Genomic DNA, 23,839 nt, shown 5'->3' with positions numbered 1-23,839 from the left:
AATTCTCCTAGTTCTCTGCCCTCGTAGAGACTTGGGCTTTCTACTTTAGCCACTGAAAGCTGGTGCTAAATCAGAAGTTCAGTGTTTAACCTCAGTCCCCCTTTAGCTCCTGCCTTTCCTTCCCCTGCTTCGTGCACATTATCCCAAAGCGTGTTCTATTTCTCCTTCTAAAACAACTTAGTTTTATTTCATGTGCGTGTCCGTGCATGTGTATGTGAATGAGTGTGTGTGTGTGGGTGTGTGGTTTGTATTTGTGTGAGAGTGTGTAAGAGTGTTTCTGTGTGTGTGCTACAGTGTTACTTCCCATTGGAAGCTTTTTCTCCTGCGTGTATTGATGTCTGTTCAGTCTTCATATGTGATAGAAGTTTCCTCTGATTACTCTACTGAGAGGGCCTCACTCCATACCCCCCTCACGGTGCACACACTACTGAGGAGTCCTCCCCCTGGAGATGCTCTTTACTTCTTAATTATGTTACTTGAAATGCAGGGTCTTTCTCTGACTATCTTTCAATGAATGAATGAATGATACGTCCTCTTTTATTCACTTAGAGGCAAACCGGACAAGACAATATATTTTCACTGTCTGTTTCTTGTGACATCATGCTCATTTTCTAGAGAGATAGTATTCCCACTCAGTTTCTTCAGTTCATTCTCATTCATTCGTAGGACAGACACATCCATGGTGCAGCTTCCTGTTAGGAATTGTCTGCACTATTAATAGTTCTATCTGCTTTAGCTTAGAGGATATGGAAAAGGACGTCAGAGCCAGCGTGACTGCCCCACAACAAGGTCCTGGCTTCAGGGTGAGTTGTTTTGGAAGAGTGTGATGGGCTATAATAAGCCAGCGTCCATCACCGAGACCAGAACCCTGATCCTCATGATAACACAGGAAGCTCTTCTAGCCACTGAGTAGGCTTCCCAGCCCTCTGCAAACATTTGACACAGAAGTGAACTCGGGGCTAAGATGCTTTTAAAAGAATGTTAGTGTACAAGAAGGTACGCATGAATATGGCCACTTTGGGGATTCCAAAAAGGGGGACAACACTTCTAATCGGCCAGACTCGTCTCTCTGACAATTGGACACACTGCTGGAGCACACGGTCAATAATAGTTGATGTTCCAGGTACTAAAGCTCCTGCCAGTCTGAAGGTCGCTTGCTGGCTTTAATAGGTATTCATTAAACAGATGTGTTTAAAAGACTATTTTCAGAGATGTTTAGATCTTGGTCAAGAAGTTGTGAATGGAAATAAGTCTGTCTCCCTTGACCCTGTATTCTAGTGGGAGAGACAGATCATAAACAAAGAAGTAAGTGTGAAACACTGTGCCCAGAGGAGTTGGGAGGAGGGAAGCTGGCCCTTGGACAGTGTTTGAATGAGCCCTTACTGAATAAGGGATTTGAGGAGAAAACTGTCTGAAGGGAAAGCAAGGCAGGTCTAGGTGTGTAGGAAGAGGTATTCAGCTGCAGAAGAGAGCCAGTGTGGACCTTGTGCATTGGGATTACTGGGGTGTTATTGCCAACAACGAGTGGCTTGAACTCTCAATTTTGAAGTCACAAGTCCTAAAATCAAGGTGCCTTTGGGATGAGTTTCTTCATGATGCTCTTCTCCAGGACATGATGACCTCTGCATTTCTCGGTTCTTCTCTTTCTCTGCGCTAAAAAGCCATTGTGCAGGATCAGATGCTTTTGCCTGATTCTGCTGCTTCTGTCTTTCCCTCTTCAGAACATTAGGGTCACATTGGACCCCAGAACAATTCCAGCCACACAATCTTTCCATTTCAACCACTCATAAAACAAGCTCTTCCATTAAACCCACCATTTCCACAGGCTTAGGGCCCAGGTGTCTTGAGTGGGCGGGGCCTTGTTTTGGTGAGCACCTGAAGTTGGTGACATTCATTGTTCTTTAGCTTGCCAAGGAGCTCTAAATGGTCTCGACAATCAACCCGTGCTGATAGCGCTCCATAGGAGACACCCACGTGCTAGCTGCACCCTGAGGTCAGCCCATTGTGCTGCTAGTACTCAGACCTACTCAGCTCATTTTCTGAGGAGTCTCAACTCCTCTCCCAGGAGTTTGTCCTCCATCACTGAGCACATTCCCCATGCGGAATGCTCAGAACACACCCAGAGACCCTTCCTTCAGTAGCAGGAGACCCAGTCGTCCTGAGAGGACCATCTTCTTAGCACGCTAGCATGATTATGCAGAACATTACAGTAAAAGGGAGAGAGCGTGTGACTCTGTGTGAAAGCCAGCGTCTCCTTCCAAGGGGACCGATGCTTATCTACTCCATTCATGTAAGTCAGCATCCCAGGAGTGGTGTAGAGGAGATGGGATTCCGTCCATGCTTCTCAATCTGCTCCCTTTCCTAAATAAACCTGAACCCTAAATTTATATGGACTTTCTAAAAGTGTCTCCGTCTGCCTCTCTGCTTCCACTCTTACTTCCTACACGAAACCCGGCTCTATTTATCCCCAAACTTCCATTTCTCTCTGTCATGCCTCTTCCTTAAGACATACCAGGTCCCAGGAGCCTCTGTCCCCGCAGAACCGGGGACGCTTGACTTTTGTGTCGGCTGGGTCTTAGCCTCAAACGTCTTTCACTATTTTTATCCCCTTTACATAAAATCTACTTAGTCACTTCATAAAATTCTTGAGTTGGAGACCCTGACATTGTCATTAAAAATATTTTATTGGGTAAATGTCTTGCACTCTGTAGGGGTAAGCTAATATTTACTGGTTAATTAAAGCTCTCTCTCTTGGCTTAGATGAGACAGGAATTCTTTGGAAAAAAGTGTCCTTGGCCATAGATAAAGGGAGTTAAGATACCACCATCACACTCATGAAGCACAGCTCCACAAGGCGCGGCCGTCTTCAGCTGTGTTTGTCTTGGGTCATCCTCTCCGAGGTCTGGGTTTCTCACTGATAAAGCATGGAGATTGGTCACTATATTGAGATTGGTCTCGGGTGCCCTCACCCTGCAGCACAGCCCTGCAAGTGTGAGGACTGCAGCCCTCCTGAGCCAAGCTGAGTCTGGCGGCTTTCTCCTGTGAGGACCTGATACTTTGCTCCACCCAATATGGGTACCTGGTGTAGACAGAACTAGAAGGACACTGTGTCATGACTCACGTTGCTGTCAGTCTGAGGCTGTCTGGATAATTTGTTAGAAAATTGTACTTTTTACCAACTTAGCCTTACTGAATCATACTCAAGTATGATCTTACTGCAAGCATCTGACTGTCTTCAAGAAGGCTTGAATCTGACATTTATTAGCATGGTTTCCTAAGGCCAATATGTGCCCAGAGGTGGACATACCTGAGTTTCAATGTCTCCACATTCTGTCTTGCTTTCTGAAGGTCCACTTCTGGATTTGGGGGTTTAACTACTAATAATAGTAACAAAGTAGAATTCAACACTTTGGTCTTCCTCCTGGGAACATAGAACTGCAATGGTTTTAGAGACCAACTGGGCTACTTTCCTTGTCTGATGACCAGGGGTCAAGTGGTGCCTGTAACCTGGAATATTCAGGCACAGGAAACCTGGATTCCCACAAGGCTGTGGTGGGGAACTCTGGAACATCATCAATCCCTGTAAGAACATTGATGCTCCTGCGAATGACATGACATGCCTTGGGGCTTCATCACTGGTGAAACAAGCGTTAGTTAAAAATCTTCCCACTCGTGTACAGAGATAAGTCTCTCCACAAAGACCTTACGTGTTTCAGCAATGCTCGAGCATGCTCTTCTGATACAGGATGAGATATTTGCTGGGTAAACACAGAGTCAGAACCCCGCGATTTGCGACCGCTCAGTGTTTAGGAGTTTGCTCCCTGCAACAGTGTAACTATTTGGCGTGATTACCAGCGAGGCCTAAACAACTCTAAGAGGATTTATTTTAGCCATTTCCAGCCTTGGTGTGCATTGAGAGTCAACTTTGCATAGACCTTTGCTATGGAGTTGAGAGAATCTTTACAAGCCCTTGAGTGCTGAGACCTCACATGGCCGCTGCCCATAGATACTTTCTTATCTCTCGACTTTGGTGTAGCTGGTCAACAATGTCACTGCTAGCATTTCTTTTTAAATCACCACTGATTCATTTTATTAGTTGACAGTTATGTGCTGCAGGTCTGGGAGAAGTTTCCCGGTGGGCATGGGGTTTTACAGCTGAAGTCTTAGAAGAAAATGTCTCCCTGATTTTGAAGCTTTTCTCTCTCTCTCTCTCTCTCTCTCTCTCTCTCTCTCTCTCTCTCTCTCTCTCTCTCTCTCTCTCTCTCTCTCTCTCTCTCTCTCTCTCTCTCTCTCTCTCTCTCTCTCTCTCTCTCTCTCTCTCTCTCTCTTCCTTTCCTCCCTCCCTTTCCTCCCTCCCCCTCCCTCCTTCCTTCCTTTTCTTTTCTTTTCTTTTCTCTCTTCTATTTTTCTTCTTTATTTTTGAGGGAGAAGATTCATGCGGGCGGTCTAAAGTGCAATATAAGGAAGAGCTTGCACTCGGCAAGTGTCTACCCCAAGTTAAGGCCTCTAATGCTTCTTGTTCCAAAAGCCATAAGAGTCAGATGTCTCTGGGTTTAAAGATGAGTAAACTGAGGAAGAGAGAGTCTAACACTAAGGGCAGAATCACTCTGCAGGGATGAGAAACAGATTGTTTGGAAATGTAAAAGTCTGTGTGTTGTTCGGCAGTATGGAAGGCCTTCATCAGTGGGTAGGATTTCTGCTTCCTTTGCCGCTGCTGCTCTAGAATGAAAAAGGGGGGTTCTGCAAACACCTTTTGTATGCGGAAGAACAACTACAACAGGATGACTCCTTCCTTTCGAGCTGATCGTTTGTCCCTCTGACATTTTAACTCAGTTCCACTTCTGTGTAAAACTTTTTCATATTAGGAGGAAGATCTGCCCCTCTCTCTGAAACAGTTTGCCTTATATTTTAAGCTCTGATGATAATCTGAATTCTACCGAAGCACTCAGTTCTCCTCCCTTCAGCTAAGCCTGGTTTCATTTGGCCTTTCTTACCAAATCAAAGCGCAGGCCTTTCCCTCTGTCTTTCCCTGTGCTAAGGAGCAAACACCGTGAGCTCACATCTATATGGTATGTAGGGCCATGGGGCTAGAATTTAAACTTTTAAAAATATCCCCTGGTGATTCGTTACCTCCCCGTGTTGGTGTTAGAAACAAATGCCAGAACAGGTTAAAGGTTTCCTGAGTCACCAATGACAAAAGCTTGTAGTTCTTAACCTTTGAACAAATATCCAACTTTCTGTCAGCTTCTCTGAGGAGTGCTTTCAGACAATGTTTCTATGTCTCGGAGTAGTCTTACTGTTAATGCAGTGCAAACTTGTTAGAGTGGAGAGCGTGCATTTATTTTACTATATATTTTTCCCCCGATGGAGAAAATTTTAGTGCTTTTCTTTCTTTTAAACTGTCCACAGCATTCACTATTCACAGATGTTCTGTTTTGAATAAGGTCTATCAAAGTGTAAAACTAGATGGATACTTTTCTTCCCTTTAAAATGGAATGGACTTGCATTATGCAGTGTTCTTAGGTGAATTTTCTTGTTTAAAGAAGCCAGAATACAAGAGAGTGCTATATTAGTGTATTATTCTCACAGCAAACAAGCCCTGTTCTGTCGCTACCTGCTTGGCCATTGTTTCTGATTGTGTGCGCTGTGCAGCGGTGTTTGGATGGCTTCCTGCTCTCCGCCAGCACAAAAAGGCATTTCTGTTACAATGGCCCCTAACCACACAATGACGGCATTAAGGATTTATGTGGAGGTTTCATTATTTTCTCCTCTTTTGTTCCTTCCAGGATGTCTTCCAAGCGACCAGCCTCTCCGTATGGGGAGACAGATGGAGAGGTAGCCATGGTGACAAGCAGACAGAAAGTGGAAGAGGAGGAGAGTGAGAGGCTCCCAGCCTTTCACCTTCCCTTACATGTGAGTTTTCCCAACAAGCCTCACTCTGAGGAATTTCAGCCAGTTTCTCTGCTGACGCAAGAGGCTTGTGGTCCTAGGACCCCCGCTGCTCAGCACAGTACAATGGTAGGTTTCTCATGGTCTCCCTGTCTGCCTGGCTATCCCTCTAAGAGCTTGGCTTCAGTCTTCTGCTCGAAATGATCATGTGTTTAAGAACCACACAGACGATTCACGTCAGGCATCAGAGAATTCCTTCCAGTGAGTGGATTCTGCAAGGGAACATAGGAAAGGATGTTTAGTCCTTAGTGCGCTTTTTGAGGGACCTGCTTCTGACACATAATTAGGGGGAAATCCATACAAAATGCCATGGTTGTGTTAAGATGACATGGCTAAAGTGAGCCAGATTCAAAGTTGCCTTCTTCTTCCCGATGAGGAGACATTTGATGTAACTGCTTACATGTGCCATCGTTAGGCCTCATGGGTGAAGCAGTCTCCCATTATTTGACCATATGACCATATTTTCCCCCAAGAATTTTAGATAATGTAACATATGCACACACACATGCACACAGGCATGTGAGCGTGTGTGTGCGGAGAGAGGGACTAAGCCCTCCTTGGTACCACAATAATTCACAACCTTCACGATAATCTAATAAGGTAGTGTTGATAATTCTCCTTTATATTTGAGGGAACCGAGTCAAGGTTAAATTAAAAGACGCTCTAGGTCACAGGATTGACCCAGGCAGAGACTTCAGGGTCTATGCCCCTGACCTTTCTCCACATGAACTCAGGGATAGTGTATGCCGCCTTCTCTGTCACTTGGCAAGCGTAGTCACATTCGCCAATGGCCTCTCTCTCCTTGAGACTTACCATTCTGTTCAAGACTGTGGCTCTGTACCTTCTTGTCAAGTAGGAGAAGGGAGCCGGTGGTAGGATGCGCTTAGGTTGGCATGGGGGAGAAATCGGAATCTCCATCTGCTATTGTGCCTCTCTGATGTGCTATCAGTTTACTGTTTTCGCCACTTCCTGTCTAGGGCAGTTCCGAACTAAGTGTGTTTCTTGCATGGATCTTCTCTGTGACAGTAACGTACACATGAAAGTCTGAAGGGATGACTACAAACAGCGATGGCCCACAGAGTGGCCAAGATAGCGACAGGATAGTTTTAAGCACACTCAGAGGTGGATGAACCCGAGAGAGGTAGAACGTAGTGACCCTGAGGATGGTGTGAGGCTCTGACATGGGACTTATGGTGGCCTAGGAATGGACAGGGAATTCTGTTTACGAGAGTATAGCACATGCTACTGGGGTGTCTCAGCATGGATGGAAGCCAGGTACACAAACACAAGTTTAACAAAGGTAGCCCCATCCGTAGAACTCACTCTGGAAGGAGAGAACCAGCTCTCCATTGTTGACTTCTGACTCCCACGTGTACACCTTGCTGCCCGTGTGCCCACGCTTGCCCACAGTCACACAGTAAGACTAATAAAAAAGTTAAAAAGAATAGATCTGAATAGTGAACTCTTCAGGAGTTCCGTGACCCAAAGTGGTTGAGAGCCACTGTGGAATAAGTTATTGGGTTATAAGCAAATGACCCATTCCATGTTAGCTAGATCAACATTTGGACTTTCTTGTATCACATGAGCGTTTTCTGAGTTTGTTTCTACCTCAGATGTTTCCTGCTTCACCCATCTTTCTCCTCTTGAGTGGACACTTGAACACGCCACGGACCTTATTTCTAAGTCCTTGTGTCACATTGTTCCCAGACTTCCATGGGACTTGTTTACTGAGAAAGGACTAGCTCATCTCCCTTGTTGTTAAGTGCGCATGCCATTTTGCTCTAGGATTTAGCCCAAAGTCTTTCCCTGTGAAAAGCACCGCACAAGTGGAGTCTGCACAGGACCAATGTTTTGGCCTCACCCAGTTTCATACACAGTTATGAACATAGCTGAGCCGTTCTACACCTCCTCCGTGGTATATCTTTCTGATTCTTAGATTTCATGTTTATGGTACTTACGCTTTTTCCATAGGAGTAGGTGAAAGGTCACTACAATTTAGATGGGCTCGCTTGAATCTTGGACAGCGGAGAACACACTATTCCAACACCCATGCCACACCCTTTCTCGGGCTCTGCATTGTGACCTGTGCATTTGGGTGTTTGTCTCTGCACAGTGCATGCACGCGCACACACACACACACACACACACACACACACACACACAATTCTCGGACGAAAGCATGAAGTGATGTTCAGTTTACGATGACTCAATAAACACTTGGGTTGATACGACTCAATCAATACTAAGTATTTGGAGGTGAAGTTGCCAAACCTGCCAGTCCCTGGTGACTATCTTCTAAAAGTCTCAGAGCTAGAGGGATGCCTACCAATGTTCTGTCTGAAAGAGTGAGGATGTAGCCCGTTCTTACAATAAGACCTATTATAAACACTTATCAAAGTGGCCGTATTTATGGTATTATTACTCAACATGAATAATTTCTGTTTTTATAATAGACCATTGTCCTAGTCAGACAATAGAGTCTTATGTTTCATAAGGAGATATATTCTCTACATTTTTACTCAGTATCATTGAAAATGGAGAAGGCTTCATAATCTTTGTGTTGTAGAGGGTTTCTGAAAGGCTGCCTGGTGCAGACAGGGAAGAGACTTTCCACGAAAAACTCCAGCCCAACGATGCTTCCTGAGATGAAAACTTTGCACACTCTGGCCAATAAGGATGAGGAATTCAGACTCCTGTTTGGATCCAGTTATGAAACTTTTAAGTCCTAAGTCAGAGCCAGATAAGGATGTAAACCTGTCTTTATGCATTACTGTTTATTTTCTCAGTATTTGGAAAAATGAACTAGATGTCTAACTGTGAGAAACTCTGGGGTAGGGAACTGCAGCCAGCACAAACCAGATTCTCCCAGGGCTTTTGACTTGCTGGGAAGAATGTGATCACAAGCGTGCGATGTGCACTCCGCAGGGTGAGCCTGTCGGGTATCTAATCCTTGTAGGTCTGGCTCGGGTGGGTAAAGCAGAGCGAAGGGGGTTGCTGCTCTTTTCTCCAAAGAATCCCTCTTAACTTCGCCAGGCCTGACTCCCTGGTCATTCCCAACAAGCTGTGTGAAAGAATGAGTCCTCTCTGAATAGACAGGTCATCCCGACCTTTAACCTATAGATAACACAACTCCTCCTTTATCTTTCGTTGTTAATTTTTTTCTTGCTTGTTTACTTGTTTTTCTGTCTGCTTGTTTTAATGTTTTCATGTATGTGTGTTCTATGTGTAGGGACTACTAAACGTCTCTGTGGATACATCTGTGCTCTCATACACATAAATGTGTGCACATGCACTCTAAGAGGCCAAAGTTTGATTTTGGTGCTTGCCTGGGAATTTTCCACCTTATTTTTGAGGCAGGGTCTCCGAAAGTATGATACACTTACTGGTCTTGACTGGCCTGGCTGGACATGAATCCCACGGGTGGTCCCCAGCGCTAAGATTCCAAGCACACGCTGCTACATATGATTCTCACATGTGTGCTCAGCTCCAAGCCTCTGCTTGTGCAGTAAGCACTCTACAGCCAAAGTCATCTTCCCAACTCCTGGGTCTTCATTTTCTTTTTCCTGCTTCTCTTAAGTGGGCTTGGCTGTTGCCTCAGAGTTCTAGAGACAAATGGGTAGTTCTACGATCCAGGCTGACCTTAGGGACAGTTCTGATACAGACAGGTTGAAGGAAAGATGCATGTGTCCTCTAGTAGGCCATCTCATGCCAGTCAGCAGAGGGTGTGTGGGTATCAGAGGGACAGGAGCAGCTCTGAGGAGACAAGGGACCTCTGGCGCTCACTGTGGGGCAGCCTCTGGCGCTCATTTTCTCTCTGGTTGCCTGCTGCATCTGTTGGTGAGCTCTCAGCTCTGGTGCAAATGTGATGTGAAATGAGACCACCGCCACCCGTGGCTCCAGAATAATCTGTTGTCTATTTTTTTAAAGCCTGTTCTGCTCTTTCAAGCTTTCTTTTGATTCTTTAAGCCATTCTTGTTTTGAAGGAACAATGTGTTATTTTCAATATAAAATCATTGGAGTGGCTTGCTGTAGATGTAACTAGAATCCTACCTTTTTTTAAAAAAAAAATGTAAGTGCATGGATACTTCTTATTTTGTTTCAGGTGCAGCCAACAGTCTTGTACATTTGAGACAAGAGCGGTATCTGTGAGCTGCACCCTTGACCCCTTTTAATAATACAGTTATAAGTGCCTTATTGTCCCTGAGTCTGCCTCAAGCCATTCTGAAGCTGTCAGTCTCCTGAGTCACTGCACCTAAAGTTACACAACACTATGCCAGGCTATGTGTATAGCATGTGCATGTGTGTGTACATATATAATGTATGTATAATATATATAATATTATACATATTATAATTTAGTATGCCACTTACAGTTGATATTTATCATATTTTCCTGGGCATATTCAGAATTCTGTGTTTCCATGGTCATTTTGCACCCCTATGGTGTGTGTCTACACTGTATAACCAGACTGCACATGAAACAACAATTAGTCCGAGTCCACTCCTGCCTCGCATCCTTCATCAAAGGAATAAAGTAAGATGCAATTTCAAGTTAACTTGGCATAAAAGACACAATGTTTGCCTTTTGAGTGTAACATCACAAAGCTACAATATAGGAAAGCCAGCCTCACTGATTGGTATAAACACTCATCTGATGTACTGAGAAGAGAGGAAGGAAGCACTCAGAGGTGCTCAGGCCCATGCTATGCACTCAGATTTCTTTGAAACACAAGGTTGCCTTTGACTGTTACATTGTAGCTGTGACTTTGGGTGCCTGCTATATGAATTTTGCTTACAATAGGAGAACCAATTATGCATTTTTGATATCTAGGATAGTGTTACCTATGGGAAGTTATTCAAGAAATTTAAGGAAAAGAGAAAACATATGTCATTCAAAAATAAGCCACAGAATAAAAACGTGACTGTGGGGTGGCAGAGATTGCTATTCCTACGCGATACTTTCTATATTATTTTCAATATCGGGTGCTTTTGTACAACAAACTTCGCATTGAACTATTGCGGTGTGCTGAGGCCCGCTGTTGTTAAGCCAGGGTGGTCCTTGTGCTAGTTGTAACAAGGAGAGTTTCATTGTTTAGGCGAGCATGTCATGGGATCATGCTCTAGACAAAAGTGTAATTACGTCTGACTGATGTGGACATGGGACACACTCTGGTTTAACAGCATAGAGAATAGATTTAGCAAGATTCAGATAAAGTAAGCTCGCAGGCTGTTATGTGCTGGGTGGTAGTGTAAAATGATGATCGTAGGCGGTATCACTCCACATGGAGAGCGATTTCACGGGTTTATCTCTAACCTGTTGTAGCTGGAAGAGATAGACTTCTTATCTGAACAAGGCCAATTCAATTGCAACAAGGTAAGATGCTGACAAGACTGCATTTGTTTTTGTTTTTGTTTTTTTATAATGGTAAATTGATGTTTATCATACAATGAAATTACATTGTTACAAACATCACCCCATAAACATTGTCACAAAATACCCCCTGATGCTATTTATCTAGACACCATTCCAGACTTGTGTTTGAATAGAAGGTCAATTTTTCCACGTGTATTGTGCTGGGAAATTACCTCCAGGGCTATCAGGGATAGAGACAGTGAAACAGTCAGCTAGGACCGCAGAAACTGCTGAAGAAATTGGCCAGTAGATCATTCTGTCCTGCGCTTTTGCCCTTCGGGTCAGCCCCTTAGCAGGAGGGTTTGGCTCCTATTAACTCACAGAAATCTTGATTTGGGCTGGGGACATGACTCAGCGAATAAAGTCCCTTCCTTGCAAGCATAAGGAACCCCCTTCAGATCCAGGACACAAAAGCTGGGCACAGTGCTGTGTGCCTGTAATCCAAGTGCGGGGGAGCCCGAGACAGGGGGATCCCAGGGCCTGCTAGTCCGATGGTCTAGCTAGAAGACAGGGGGATCCCAAGGCCTGCTCGTCCAATGGTCAAGTTAGAAGAGTAAGCTCCTGCTTCAGTGAGTGGCCTCAGTGAGTGACCGTCAGAAAGTAAAGTAGAAATGAGAATTAAACTAGGACAATCACCACAATACAATAAATTGAATTCATGTAAAATGTTGGAGTTCTTGTAGAGACGATTTTTCTGTTGAAAGGTGAGTTGAAAAGTAGTTTAATCTGAGATGGTCTCCACTTCAAAAACAACACTAGGTACCCAGAATAATTGGAGTATGTTTGCATGCACATGCTTTTAATTTCCATCATTGCTAGTTCCTTTATATTGGCATTGGCTTCGATGTTACTTTAAATACTTTAGATGTCCAGAGACAGCTCAGAGGAGAACAAGTTCAAAAAGGAAAGTTCCAGTCACGGGCATGCTGTGAAGTTTTTAACCTAAAATAGGGGAAATTTGCTGAAGAGGAGACCCACACCTAGCAGGATAAAATCATCTCTGATCTGCTGGGGTTTGGTGTGTTTGCTTGGTTAATGGGGTGACTCTGCTGCACGGGCTGGGTGGGGGTAGGGTGGAGTGTGGGGTGATGGCATCTGTGGCTGAGAGGACTATAAGGAGCAAGACTGGTGCCCTGCTTGGTGTCAGTCCTGATGTGTACAACAGATAGGTGTGCCATTTCTTAGTCATAGACTAACTCCGACAAAGAAAAGAGGTCATCATTTGTATGTGGACGAACAAGTAATGAGAGGTTTGTGTGCAAACTAGTCTATGGTCCTTGGTTAAGTTTGTGTTCTTCGATTCTTCCCTGCTCTCTCTCCCCACTCTGCCCTGCCTCTTCCCTTCCCTTTGGAATGTACTAATAGCCCAAATTGGCCACAAGCTTCTGGCAATCCTCCTGCCTTAGCTGTTCAAGTGCTGGGATTACCACCATGAGCCACCATGTCTAGCCAGAAAAAAAAAAAAAGACCTTCTTAACAAACCCCCTTGTGGGTCTCAATCATTCCATGATCAGAAGACACAGGCAGGAGAGTCCACACGTAGAGTGCAGCTTCCTCCTATTCTGTAGACCTGGGGTTTTGGGAGAGTTGCCCGTCCCCACTATGGCCTGCTTTGGTGTCTCTTACTATGTGACTGCTGAAGTTCTTGCTGTTGGAGCACCCAGCAGCCTTCCTATAACACAGGCACGCACTGAGTTCTCCAGAGCTCATCCGAGTGGTTCTGAGGCTGTGTACCTGTCTTGCTCGACCTGCTGGTAAATCTTTAATATCCTCATTGGGGGGACAAGATCCTGAGGCCTTTGTTGAGTCCAAAATTTCCTTTGTGGCTTGTTCTTGGTGACTGCACATCTGGGGACTCTGCTTCAGGGGACAGGGTGCTGAATTTCCTGTTAGTAGCACAGCTTCTGTTTAACTCCTAACATGTTTCTACCCTTTTTTGACCATTTCTCGGTTTTTGCAATTGGCTGCTCCGTTTCTGAGTTTCACCAATTTGAGAATTCGTTTCTGAGTTTCACAAATTCGAGAATTCATAGGAACGGCTGAAAGTAGAAGCAGGGGGTAGGAAGGGAAGGCTGGGAAATGGGTCACTTCTGGAGCATTCGGGTCGTTAGATTCAGGGCCTCGGGCACAGCACTGCGAGGTCCTCATCTCTCACTTCACCTTCCTGAAATGCAGCCATCTGCAAGAGCCAGGGAGTCACAGGGTCTTCCCAGTTATAGGCTTATTTTCCAGAAGCAGTAAGGAATCTCTGAGATCTAAGGGTTCACTTGTCCAACTGGGCTCAAACTTCAAGAGCCTGTCAGTCCAAGATGGGAGCTGTGTGTCTGAAGTTGTAGAACTTTTAACGTAAGGAAGCAGTGTCAGAACAGTGATGTTCGAAAGAGGGAATTAATAGGACAACTTAAGGAATTGGGGGGTTTCGGTGTGATTTGGGGTTTCTCGTTTTGTTAACGTGACTTTCCATTGCATGGGTGTACAAAGAAACAAGCGGCCACATCAGGAGACCATGAGTTCAGAGATAGAACATTTTCTGCAGTGTAGAAAAATTTAAGGGAACCAGGGAGTGTGGCCACACTTGGGAGGCTGAGGCAAGAGGATTACTGTAAGCTATAAGCCAACCTGTGTTACCTAGTGAGCACCAAGGCTGTCTCAGAAGAAAACAAAATAGAAGACAAAACAGGGAATGGTCAGGGAAATCGAGTTCTTCAGTAACAGCGACAACAGGATCCCAAAGGGTTTACTTCACCAACAGCATCACGCCAAGTAAATATTAAAGCACCGTGCACCATTTTGACCCTTGTCTACCAAAATGTTAGACCTCTCCTCACCATTTAACCCTCCTCTGCTCAAATGTCGAAGCATTGCACACAGTTTCGATCCCCTCAACCACTTCTGAGGCGCTCAGAGCTGAGCTGACCCAAAGCTGAACTCCTCGTTAGATTGGATCATCTCGTGAAGCCCTACCCCCTCCCCCTCATCATGGCTTGCTTTGAGTTATTTTCTAAGTATTTCCCTTCTCACTGTGTGTGTGTGTCTGTGTGTGTGTGTGTGTGTGTGTGTGTGTGTGTGTGACAGAGAGAGAGAGAGAGAGAGAGAGAGAGAGAGAGAGAGAGAGAGACCATGTGCTGGGGACTACAGTGCCCTTGGAGGCCAGAATTGGGCAATGGCTTCTCTGTAGCTGAAGGTACCGGTGGTCGGGAGCCACTCAATGCGGGTATTGACAACTGGGCTTAGGTCTTTAGCAGGCTTCAGTGCTGACCTCCAGCCCCTTTAAAGAGTAAAATCTGTTTTCTTGTTTGTTTGTTTGTTTTCTCTTCTTCAGTTTTCTCCATTCCTTTATGGCTGAGGAGAAGTTGTGTGGTACTTGAAATGAGACAGAGCCGTAAGACTAATTGAGCTGACAGTTGTAATTGTGTGTTTAGACACACACTCTTTATGTGAAGGCAAGAAGTGCTAATGTTTCCCATAGTCCATATTTAAGAATGAACCATGTGACTGAAGAAGTGCAGCTATAAGGAGGTCAGCCTTGACCAGCTGGGACCTTGACATCATGAGATCGAGTCATTGAACAAAGTCACTGGTCTGTGCTTGTCATTTAGTCAAGGCTGCCTGGGTGGCAGGAGGGGAAACGCTGTAATCATTATACATTGGCAACGTCTCCATTCACCATCTCTTCCTAGCCCTCAAGCATCAAGACCGTTCTTGAGATAAAACAGTAAATCTCCTAGGGGTTAATAAGAAATTTATAAGCAGAGGTGAGGTACAAAAGACAGGTCCTTTCGTGCATTCCAGAAGTGACTTGAAGTAGCACGGACTTGTGTGTGAATATAGATATGGACCGCATAAACATCAACAACTGACAGGAAGATGGGTTCAATACTTTGTGAGCATAGACTTCAAGCGTAGTGAGCTTGGTAACTCTCCCAGCCATGCGAACCCCATCTGTGTGTATAAACACAGGTCTTGGAATTGAAGGCTCTCTAACCAGCATAGGTAAGGCTTCAGGACAGTGGCTCTGGGCTTCATGGCCACGGGACCCAGGAACTCTTGAACACACCTCCCTTCTGTCTGAGATCCTAATGTCCCTGGGGCCATGGCCACACAAGACAAAACTCTTAGCGACTCCTGTGAGTTTCTCATAAAGCTTCAGCCTGAGAGAAGACACTCAGGTCTCTAAAAGTCAGAGCTGCTTACAGGGTAACCAGTAGCAAGTGTCAGCTGCATGGTGACTTGTTCAGTTTGCAGTGATCCACGCCGTAATTTCACTGCACCCACCAGTAAGCACTCACAGTGTCACTTCTGAGGCTTAAAGGGCAAAAGCAGTCCAGTTACTGACGAGACTTATCTCATGTGGAAGAGTTAGAATTTGAGTTTGGGACCCTACATGTTAAGTTGTTCCTTGAGATGGCAGTACAACCTGGAGCTCACTGAGTAGGCCAGGCTGCACGGCCAGTTCACTGGGGGAAGACAGCTGCCTCTGCCTTGCCAGCACCGAGACAGCACATGCAAATCACCACACTCAGTTGTTAATGTGTATGCCCAACCCCGAGCTAAGGGCCCTGTGCTAATGTGGAAGTCACCTGATCTCACTCATTCAGAGTGTTCAACAGAGCTTCTTCAGGCTCTGGCGTAATGCGTAGTCACACAAGAGAGCTGGCTAGTGCTTGGCCTAACACATTAGTATCACTTTGTGAATGTCCTGTGAGGAAGTGGCTGAGGGGCCAGGGGTTGCCCAAGAACTTAGGAGCATATGCTGGCTTTTTTAGAATAGACACTGGTTCCCAGAACCCGTGAGAAGTGGGTTATAACCACCTATAACTCTGGCTCTGGGAAACCCCACAACTGATACTGGGGAGGCCAGCATCCCTCTGCACAGTAATCAAAGTACCAAGGAGTAAGTGTCATTCCTTTGTGGAAATGTTTCTGAGGGCAGTCACAGAGTAGAAGCTTAGACCCATTCATCCATTAGACAAGAGTCTTATGCAGCTGTGGGGGACACACTGTGAGAAATAGTCAGATATTGGTGGGCAATATCAAATGTGCTTGCCCATCTCCCAGAGCCCAGACTGTGCTGTATTCATAGGGGACCACTGGGGACAACTGTGTTGCAACATGCAATTCATAGTCATTGGAGTGATACATCATGGGCCGTGTGTGAGCCATTGTGTCAGACTCTAGGGCAATGGTGTGGAACCATCCCCTTTAAATGTGTTTGCATCTCCAGTTCAAGACAGAGAGCACCTGAAGGTACTTTCAGGACCTACAGATCAGATTGCTGAACCATGAAAAACTACAGCCAACATGTATAAGGCTCCTACTGCAATTAGACGGGAAACACAATGAAATCAGTAAAGTCTGTTGGCTTCCACTGAGCATGTACCAGGTTCCAGGCATGTATGGGAAGTCAAATTTTCAATTTAGCAGTGAAAGGCAAAGAAAGCCACACAACTTAGATTTAAGTACACACATCACATGAGTGTGTGTGTGTGTGTGTGTGTGTGTGTGTGTTGGAAAATGATAACCCTTCCTCTGTATTGACCGTAGTTTCTTTCTCTGAACAGCTTGTGATGAGGCCAGGACAAGCCAGGCATGGAGGCCTTCCATGGTTATACACTTAAGTGTTGTTTTGTTTTGTTTTTTTCTTTGAAATGTCTTGGTAATGTCTACAAATTCATTTTCTCTTAACACCTGACAGGGACGTTGATGCTTTTTAAACAAGGGTTAAGTCATTACTGTGTCCTCCTCCCCAACCCCCATTTCTGGGTACTCTAGAACGCTGGGAAGTTCTCGATCTTTGTGGATGGAGCTTGATCCTTTGTTTATGACTCTTGTGTTTACTGCTCTTGGTCCTTTGATCTCTCTGCTCTAATTTACCGACAAGAACAGCTTGAGAGGATGTGAGGAGGATCTGATCTGAGGCTCTGTATAATATCACAGCTCGCCTGTCAGAAATCTGACATTCTGCAACTAAAACTGACATCCCCAACCAAAATACCCATGTCTGTGATGCTAGACCCCGAGATGAGATGTGGAGACGTCGATGTCGATCTGCCTTTGTTTGACAGGACCTGACTTGGACTTCTCACTCACCTGACGGGCTCCTGTGGCCCCCTTTTTGGTCCACCTGACTTTCATGTCAGCCTCTAGCCTCTTGGGCGATTCTGTGATTATTTTCATTTTACATAGAGAGAAACATGCTTGTTCCCTTTTACATATGGTGTTTTCGCTTCCCACTGAGAGAACCAGACAGAAGTTTAAAATTTCAAATTTCGTTCAGTTTTACACTCTTGTGCTTGTAACCCCAAGTCTCTCTAAAATGTCCTCACCTAAAAACACTTCATTGTCTTGTTAGCAGATTTATACCAGCAGCTTCCCGCGGGATGATCTGTGAGTGCACCTTAGGAAGCCGAGCTTTGCGAGCTAAACCTAAGGAAGTCAATCTGGAATCCTGAAACATCCGTTTAACCGCTGCTCTTGACAACTTAACACGGCAGACTGAAATGTAAAAGCCGATACAAGAGGGATCAATGGATTATCGAGGTCCCAGGATGTCTTCCTGTAAATTAGGAGACCTGACAGGGTGGCTGTGACAGGAGCATGTATTGTGCTTCCCCTGTCATAGGCAGATCGGTAGGTTTCCAGAGATTAGCCCCGAGTGCATGTGGGCTACCTGTGCCTCGAGCAGAGGGAAAGGCATTGTGAGGGAAGGAATCAGAAGGAGCGAAGGCTGAAGGAAGGGCAGGATTTGCACGTGGGAGCTCAGGGGGCCCTGTCACCACAATTGTATTAAGTGATGCGCAGAGCAGCTCATCTCCCGCTTGTCCCTGGATGGCGAGAGGTTCGCAGCCTCCAGGAGCCCCGATTACTGCTTTATCTTGTCATCCTAAATTAACACGGCAGTGCACAGCTAAACTGTGCTGACCTCTTCATCTAGGGAAATCGCTGCCTAGAAGAGAGATGGCATTTAACACACACTCTCTCTCTGTCTTTTTCTGTCTCTGTCTCTGTCTCTCTGTGTCTCTCTCTGTCTCTGTCTCTCTGTCTCTCTGTCTCTGCCTCTCTGTCACTGTCTCTCTGTCTCTCTGTCTGTCTCTCTCTCTCTCTCTCTCTCTCACACACACACACACACACACACACACACACACACACACCCCAATACCTCCTCATACTCTTATAACAGTTTAGATTTAAAATGGCCATTTTGGGAGAGAAAAATGAGACTTGAGTCGTTTGATAGTCTAAAACGGTATGCATCAAAGGATTCACCATCACTGCATTTATGAGGAGCTGTGACTCTTCACACAGCTTGCTGATGTTGTAGGATCTCTTCTCGGTTCTCCATGATCTCTGAGTGGTGGGTAAGAGATGCGCTGCGAACTCTGTCCTCTGAAGAGGAAGAGACCCCTTCCCCCCTGCTGCTGCCAAGAGAAATACAGGGCAGTGTGCTTCACAGAGAGGTACCAGGTTTCTCTTCTCACCAGGCAGTCTCTATTCCTTCATTAGGAGGAGGAGACAGACAGACAGACAGACAGACAGACAGAGGGATAAACATGAGAAGTTAAAGGGGACTCCAGAGTTATTTTGTGTAGCTCCTCTGTCAAGACTTCAACTGTGTTTTCTGGGTATTTTCTGAAGTCTCTGCATAGGATGTAAAAATAGCAAATCTTTACACTTACCTTAAAGTAAACCAAGGGCCTGTATGGGCCTGGCTCAAGTATCAGACCAAGGGAACAAAGTCCCACAGTGTGGTTCTTTCTATTCATGCCGCAGCCCAGGAGTCAGCATCTCAGAAGGATATAACCCTGGGAACCTCTCCCTCACTGACCCTCAGAGAAGGCATTTATCTTCTTATCCTGAGTGTTAAATCACTTTACAGGCTGTAAGAGGAGCGCTGAGGAATCTGAAAAAATCCTCAAATTTCCTAACTTATGGAGTCATACTGTTTGTAACCTGGAGACAATGTCCTCAATTTCATTATATTCCCCAAGGGGCCTGAAAATCAGCCATAAGTCCTTAGAGCTCCCTTCTGTCCCAGCCTCTGGGAACATCTGCACACTGGACCAAGCATGAAACAAGGAAAACACTGGCTCCCAGTCACTGCTGCCAACCTGCCTTGGCATCTTCGGGCCTTGTCCTGGGCTTTCCTTAGGACACCCATGCTGGAGTTGGTTCTTTAATATACTGGTTCTTGGCCAAGTATGTTAGCTCTTGGACATTGCCTTCCCCCCTTTTGGTCTGTGCCTGTGATTTCACTGCAGTTCAAATTCATTTCCACAGTATCCTGGATCTGGCCTGTAGTTAGAGGAAACAGACTGCATTTAGCTTGGGGGAGTACTGTCTGGGACCAAAGCATCCATTTCTCTTTTTGTTTGTAACTCATCTTACCTTGAATCCTGTTCTGTCTATGCCTGAACTGCTCAAAAGGAAACACCAGTGTACAAACAACCAACTCATTCAGCCCACCCTGTTACCCCCAGACCCTGTCATCAACAACAGAGGGCTGTCTATGTCGCAACGTTTTGCGTATTTCCAGTATCACTGTAAACACCATGCAGTTTCAAACAAAAGGAAAACAGCCAAAATTCTCACCAAATTTCCTTTGTATACTATATAATAACTTAGAGTAAATGGTAAAAAGTAACTCTTTAAAGCAGTCTCTCGAAATTCTCAATGATCAGTCTCACTTGGTCTATTTTGGGCTCGTGTTGAGAAGCTAAGTTAAGGACACAGAGAAACAATCCTATCAGAAGCATGAAGCTCTTTACATTCCTTGCAAGTCCGTATTTATTTAGTAAGTAGATTTAATGAGTACTGTATGTATTTTTCTACTAAAACCTTGCAGGATTTGTTTGATATGGATTGACTTTGTGAAGAATGGGCACAGTTTGTATCCTAGGAAACATCCCATCAATGGGTGATGGATGACGGTAATCTTACTGGAGAAGACAACCTTAAGCCAGGAGGAACTACTGGGAGAAAGGAAAAAGCAGCTCCAAGAAAGGAGACTGACAGAGGTCAAGAGGTCTGCACTAAGTGGAGTCTAGTGACATTGTTGACTTTTTTTTTAAGGATCCTAACTTTTAGAAAGTCAGTGTCCCATATTTTCTACAAACCCATCTGGGTATGGTGGCACCCATAATTCCAGCACTAGGCATGCAGAGAAGGAGAGATGTGAGCTCAAATATTTGAGTGTGGGCTGCAGAATAAGATACTGTCTGGGGCAGAAATAAAGAAGAATAAAGGTAGAAAATGTAAAGAAAGGAAGGAAAAATATAAATATCTAAAAAGAGAGACCAGGAAACAGGATGTAAAGTAAGATCAGCTGTCAGTTTTATCAATAAATATAAATGAGTAAATTTGAGGAAAAAAAAAAGATTGCTCCTCTCTGGTTTTGTTTAAAGCCTATTTTTTTTTTCGTAAAGACAGATACAAAAGTAGCATGGGATGTTAAGAGTATAAAAAGGAATGAAAATAGAGTAGACACCCACAGATGGGCATCAAGCAAGGAATGGCTGTCACAGAACAAGGCTGGATGATGTTCCTGCGATAGTCACTTTATATGGCTGTATAGGGGTAAGTGATGAGCATTTGTGAATTAAGTGAAAATGGAAGAAGTAAAAAAAATGTGCAGGGAGCTTGTAAAATGCTCTTTTCTCTTTGAAATTTGTATTCTGTGGACCACGAAGGCAAGATTGCCTTATTGGGTGGCTCACGTAAGCACAGGTAAAGGATTACACTGTTAAAAGGTTCTCCTTTAAAACAACAGCTTGAATATAACGGATGGAACCTGGCACAAGAGAATTAAAACAACCTCCAGGTACTGTGGGGATGTGTAGTTCTAAGTGCCCTCAGTCTCAACTGGAGTGTTTGGCTGGAGTTAAGGACCAACCCCACAAGATGTCACAGACAGTCAGGTGCTTCCAACTCTAAAGGAAAAGAGAATCCCCACAATACTTAAAACATTTCCAAGAGTGAGAAAGATTAACCAAAGTTTTTCACAATTAGTACGATCAGAATTTTCCCTCTTCCCAACCCAGAAGACTCAAAGTAGTTGCTTCCACTGTACTGTGATATACTGCCCTTTCCTCTGAAACCAGACTTGGACACTATCACTTTCTCGACTATTTTTTAACAAGTCTGAGGGCTTCCCAAATCTCGATTTGAATTTACATATCCTCCTGTCCCATCACCCCTCCCCATTTCTGGATTCACTGTTTGCCTCTGTGAATTCATCTTAAGATCAATAAAATCCTGGAGACATCTTTTCTATGCCCACTCCCTGCAACAATAGCTTCATTGGATTACTTTCTGGTGTACTTGAAATATTAAAAACTCTTTTTATCATGTAAACTTTTGAATATTGGCTAAGACCTCTTATATCTCCACTGAACCAACTTTAAGCTTTTTATTATGCTTATTTGTGTGTGTGTATGAGTGTGTGTATATGTATGTGTGTGTATGTGTGTATGTGTGTGTATGTGTGTATGTGTGTGTATGTGTGTGTATGTGTGTGTATGTGTATGTGTGTATGTGTGTGTATGTGTATGTGTGTGTATGTGTGTGTATGTGTGTGTATGTGTGTGTATGTGTATGTGTGTGTATGTGTGTATATGTGTATGTGTGTGTGTATGTGTGTATATATGTGTATGTGTGTGTATGTGTATGTGTGTGTATGTGTGTGTATGTGTGTGTATGTGTATGTGTGTGTATGTGTGTGTATGTGTATGTGTGTGTGTATGTGTGTATATATGTGTATGTGTGTGTATGTGTGTGTATATGTGTGTGTGTATGTGTATGTGTGTGTGTGTGCATGTGTGTGTATGTGTGTGCATGTGTGTGTATGTGTGTGTGTGTGTGTGTGTGTGTGTGTGTGTGTGAGTATGCATGTGCCACACAGTTCATACATGGAAGTCAGAGAACAGTTGGAGTCAGTCTGCTCTGTCCGCCTCGTGGGTCCTGAGGGTTGAGTTTAGGTTGGTGGTCTTCATCCCCATCCCCTTTACACCCAAGCAATCGCATTGGCCCTCAGCTCTCCTCAGAGGAGCCCTTTGGAAAGATTTTAGTTCTGGTGGGCTCCCTCCTCAAGGTTCCCAGAAGAAGTGTTCGTATGCACATCTCTTTATCCTGCCAACAGAACTGCCCGGGTCCACAGCCAGCAGAGAGTGAGGTCTAACCTTGAGACTCGTTTCCTCTCTCCGGTGCTGCACAGTCTGCTCCTTAGACATAAAGAGACATTAAATACTCTGTCTTGACGAAGCTTTCCCTTGCCTCTCAGTGGCAATGAGTTATCTTTCTGCTTCGGAATCCTGGAGAAGCCCCCAGCCCCGTTTCCCTTAGTATTTCTGGTGTGGCTTGGCTGCCTTCATTATCCCATTCTTTCTTATCCTTTCCAGACTGGATATACAAGAAAACATACTTTTGGCAAATCATCATCTTGCAGAAACTAATATTTTCAACTTTAGTTTAATGTCAGAAAATGCTACGAAAGAGTGTCACCTCAACAATTCTTTCAGCAGTGACCTTGTTCCTCAGAGGGGAAGCCCCGTTGAGGAAAGCCTCCCAAAAGCCAGACTGCTGTAACACTTTGTAGTATGTACAACGAGGACACCCCAACCCTTCGCTAACCTCCTAACCTCCGCGCCATCCCTATGCGCAGTGGCAGATCCTGACTGTGAGATGCCTGTGGGCTCGATGGGACATGGTTAAGAAATAACGCATTCTAAAGCAGAAATAACATTATTCAAGAAGGCTCGTCATATGTCAATGATGTCATCGGACGGAAGCACAACAAAGCCTTGAGGTTGGGTTGAAGGCATGATTTCCTTGGCTGTAGGGACACAGACAGGGGTAAGCAAACAGTAATGTAGGGGTGCAGAGGGGTAAGCAAACAGTAATGTAGGGGTGCAGAGGGGTAAGCAAACAGTAATGTAGGGGTGCAGAGGGGTAAGCAAACAGTAAGCTTTTTGTGTCACCGATGATAACATAGGTCAATGTTGGTCTTGGAGTCGAGTGTTCAGCGACGTGGGTTTAACACTAAAATCAAATACCGGACCCACGTACCACTTGGGGCAGACACATTTGCATATCGTGTAGGAAGAATGTAACTGGAAAATGATATTTTCCCCCCTCCATTGAGGCATCTTACACAGGGAAAGTAAATGTCAGAGAGAAAGATGCTATGTTCTGGAGGTTTGAATGGAGGAGCCATGGTCATTTTGACCCCTTTATGTAAGTGGGCGAGAGCACTTTATCCCCCTGGTCTAGATTGGATCTGTCACTGACTATAAAGGAGATCGGCGGGCATGTCTGTCACCCTCTGGTTTCCAGGATGTATCTGGCTAACCTCGCTTCTGAGACTGGAGCCATATGGAGCTTTCAGAATTCTTGTGAAGACAGCCATCTTCCCAACTGTCTAACACGGAGGGCACATGACTAACTGTATAGCGGAGCATCCCAGCTGTGTCACAGACTGGTTAT

General features: G+C 44.8%; 1 protein-coding gene across 47 annotated transcripts in view; it reads left to right on the top strand.

Moving 5' to 3' along the window:
* The window catches only part of Sox5 (SRY-box transcription factor 5), a 955,418-nt gene that overhangs the window by 624,295 nt on the left and 307,284 nt on the right, over window positions 1–23,839 (top strand). For 38 of the 47 annotated variants that reach the window (XR_015685240.1, XR_015685246.1, XR_015685248.1 and 35 more), the window contains 1 exon segment: window positions 5,787–5,913. Coding sequence is in view for 34 of the 47 variants with exons in the window: in NM_001415822.1 (NP_001402751.1) it covers window positions 5,787–5,913 (127 nt within the window). In the remaining 13 variants the exon portion in view is untranslated. 47 annotated transcript variants of the gene reach the window in all.

Source organism: Rattus norvegicus, chromosome 4 (assembly GCF_021556685.1).
Source record: "Rattus norvegicus strain SHRSP/BbbUtx chromosome 4, alternate assembly SHRSP_T2T, whole genome shotgun sequence".
Lineage (NCBI taxonomy): Eukaryota > Metazoa > Chordata > Mammalia > Rodentia > Muridae > Rattus > Rattus norvegicus.
Note: the sequence above shows the minus strand (reverse complement) of the source record. Positions and strands in the feature narration are given on the sequence as shown.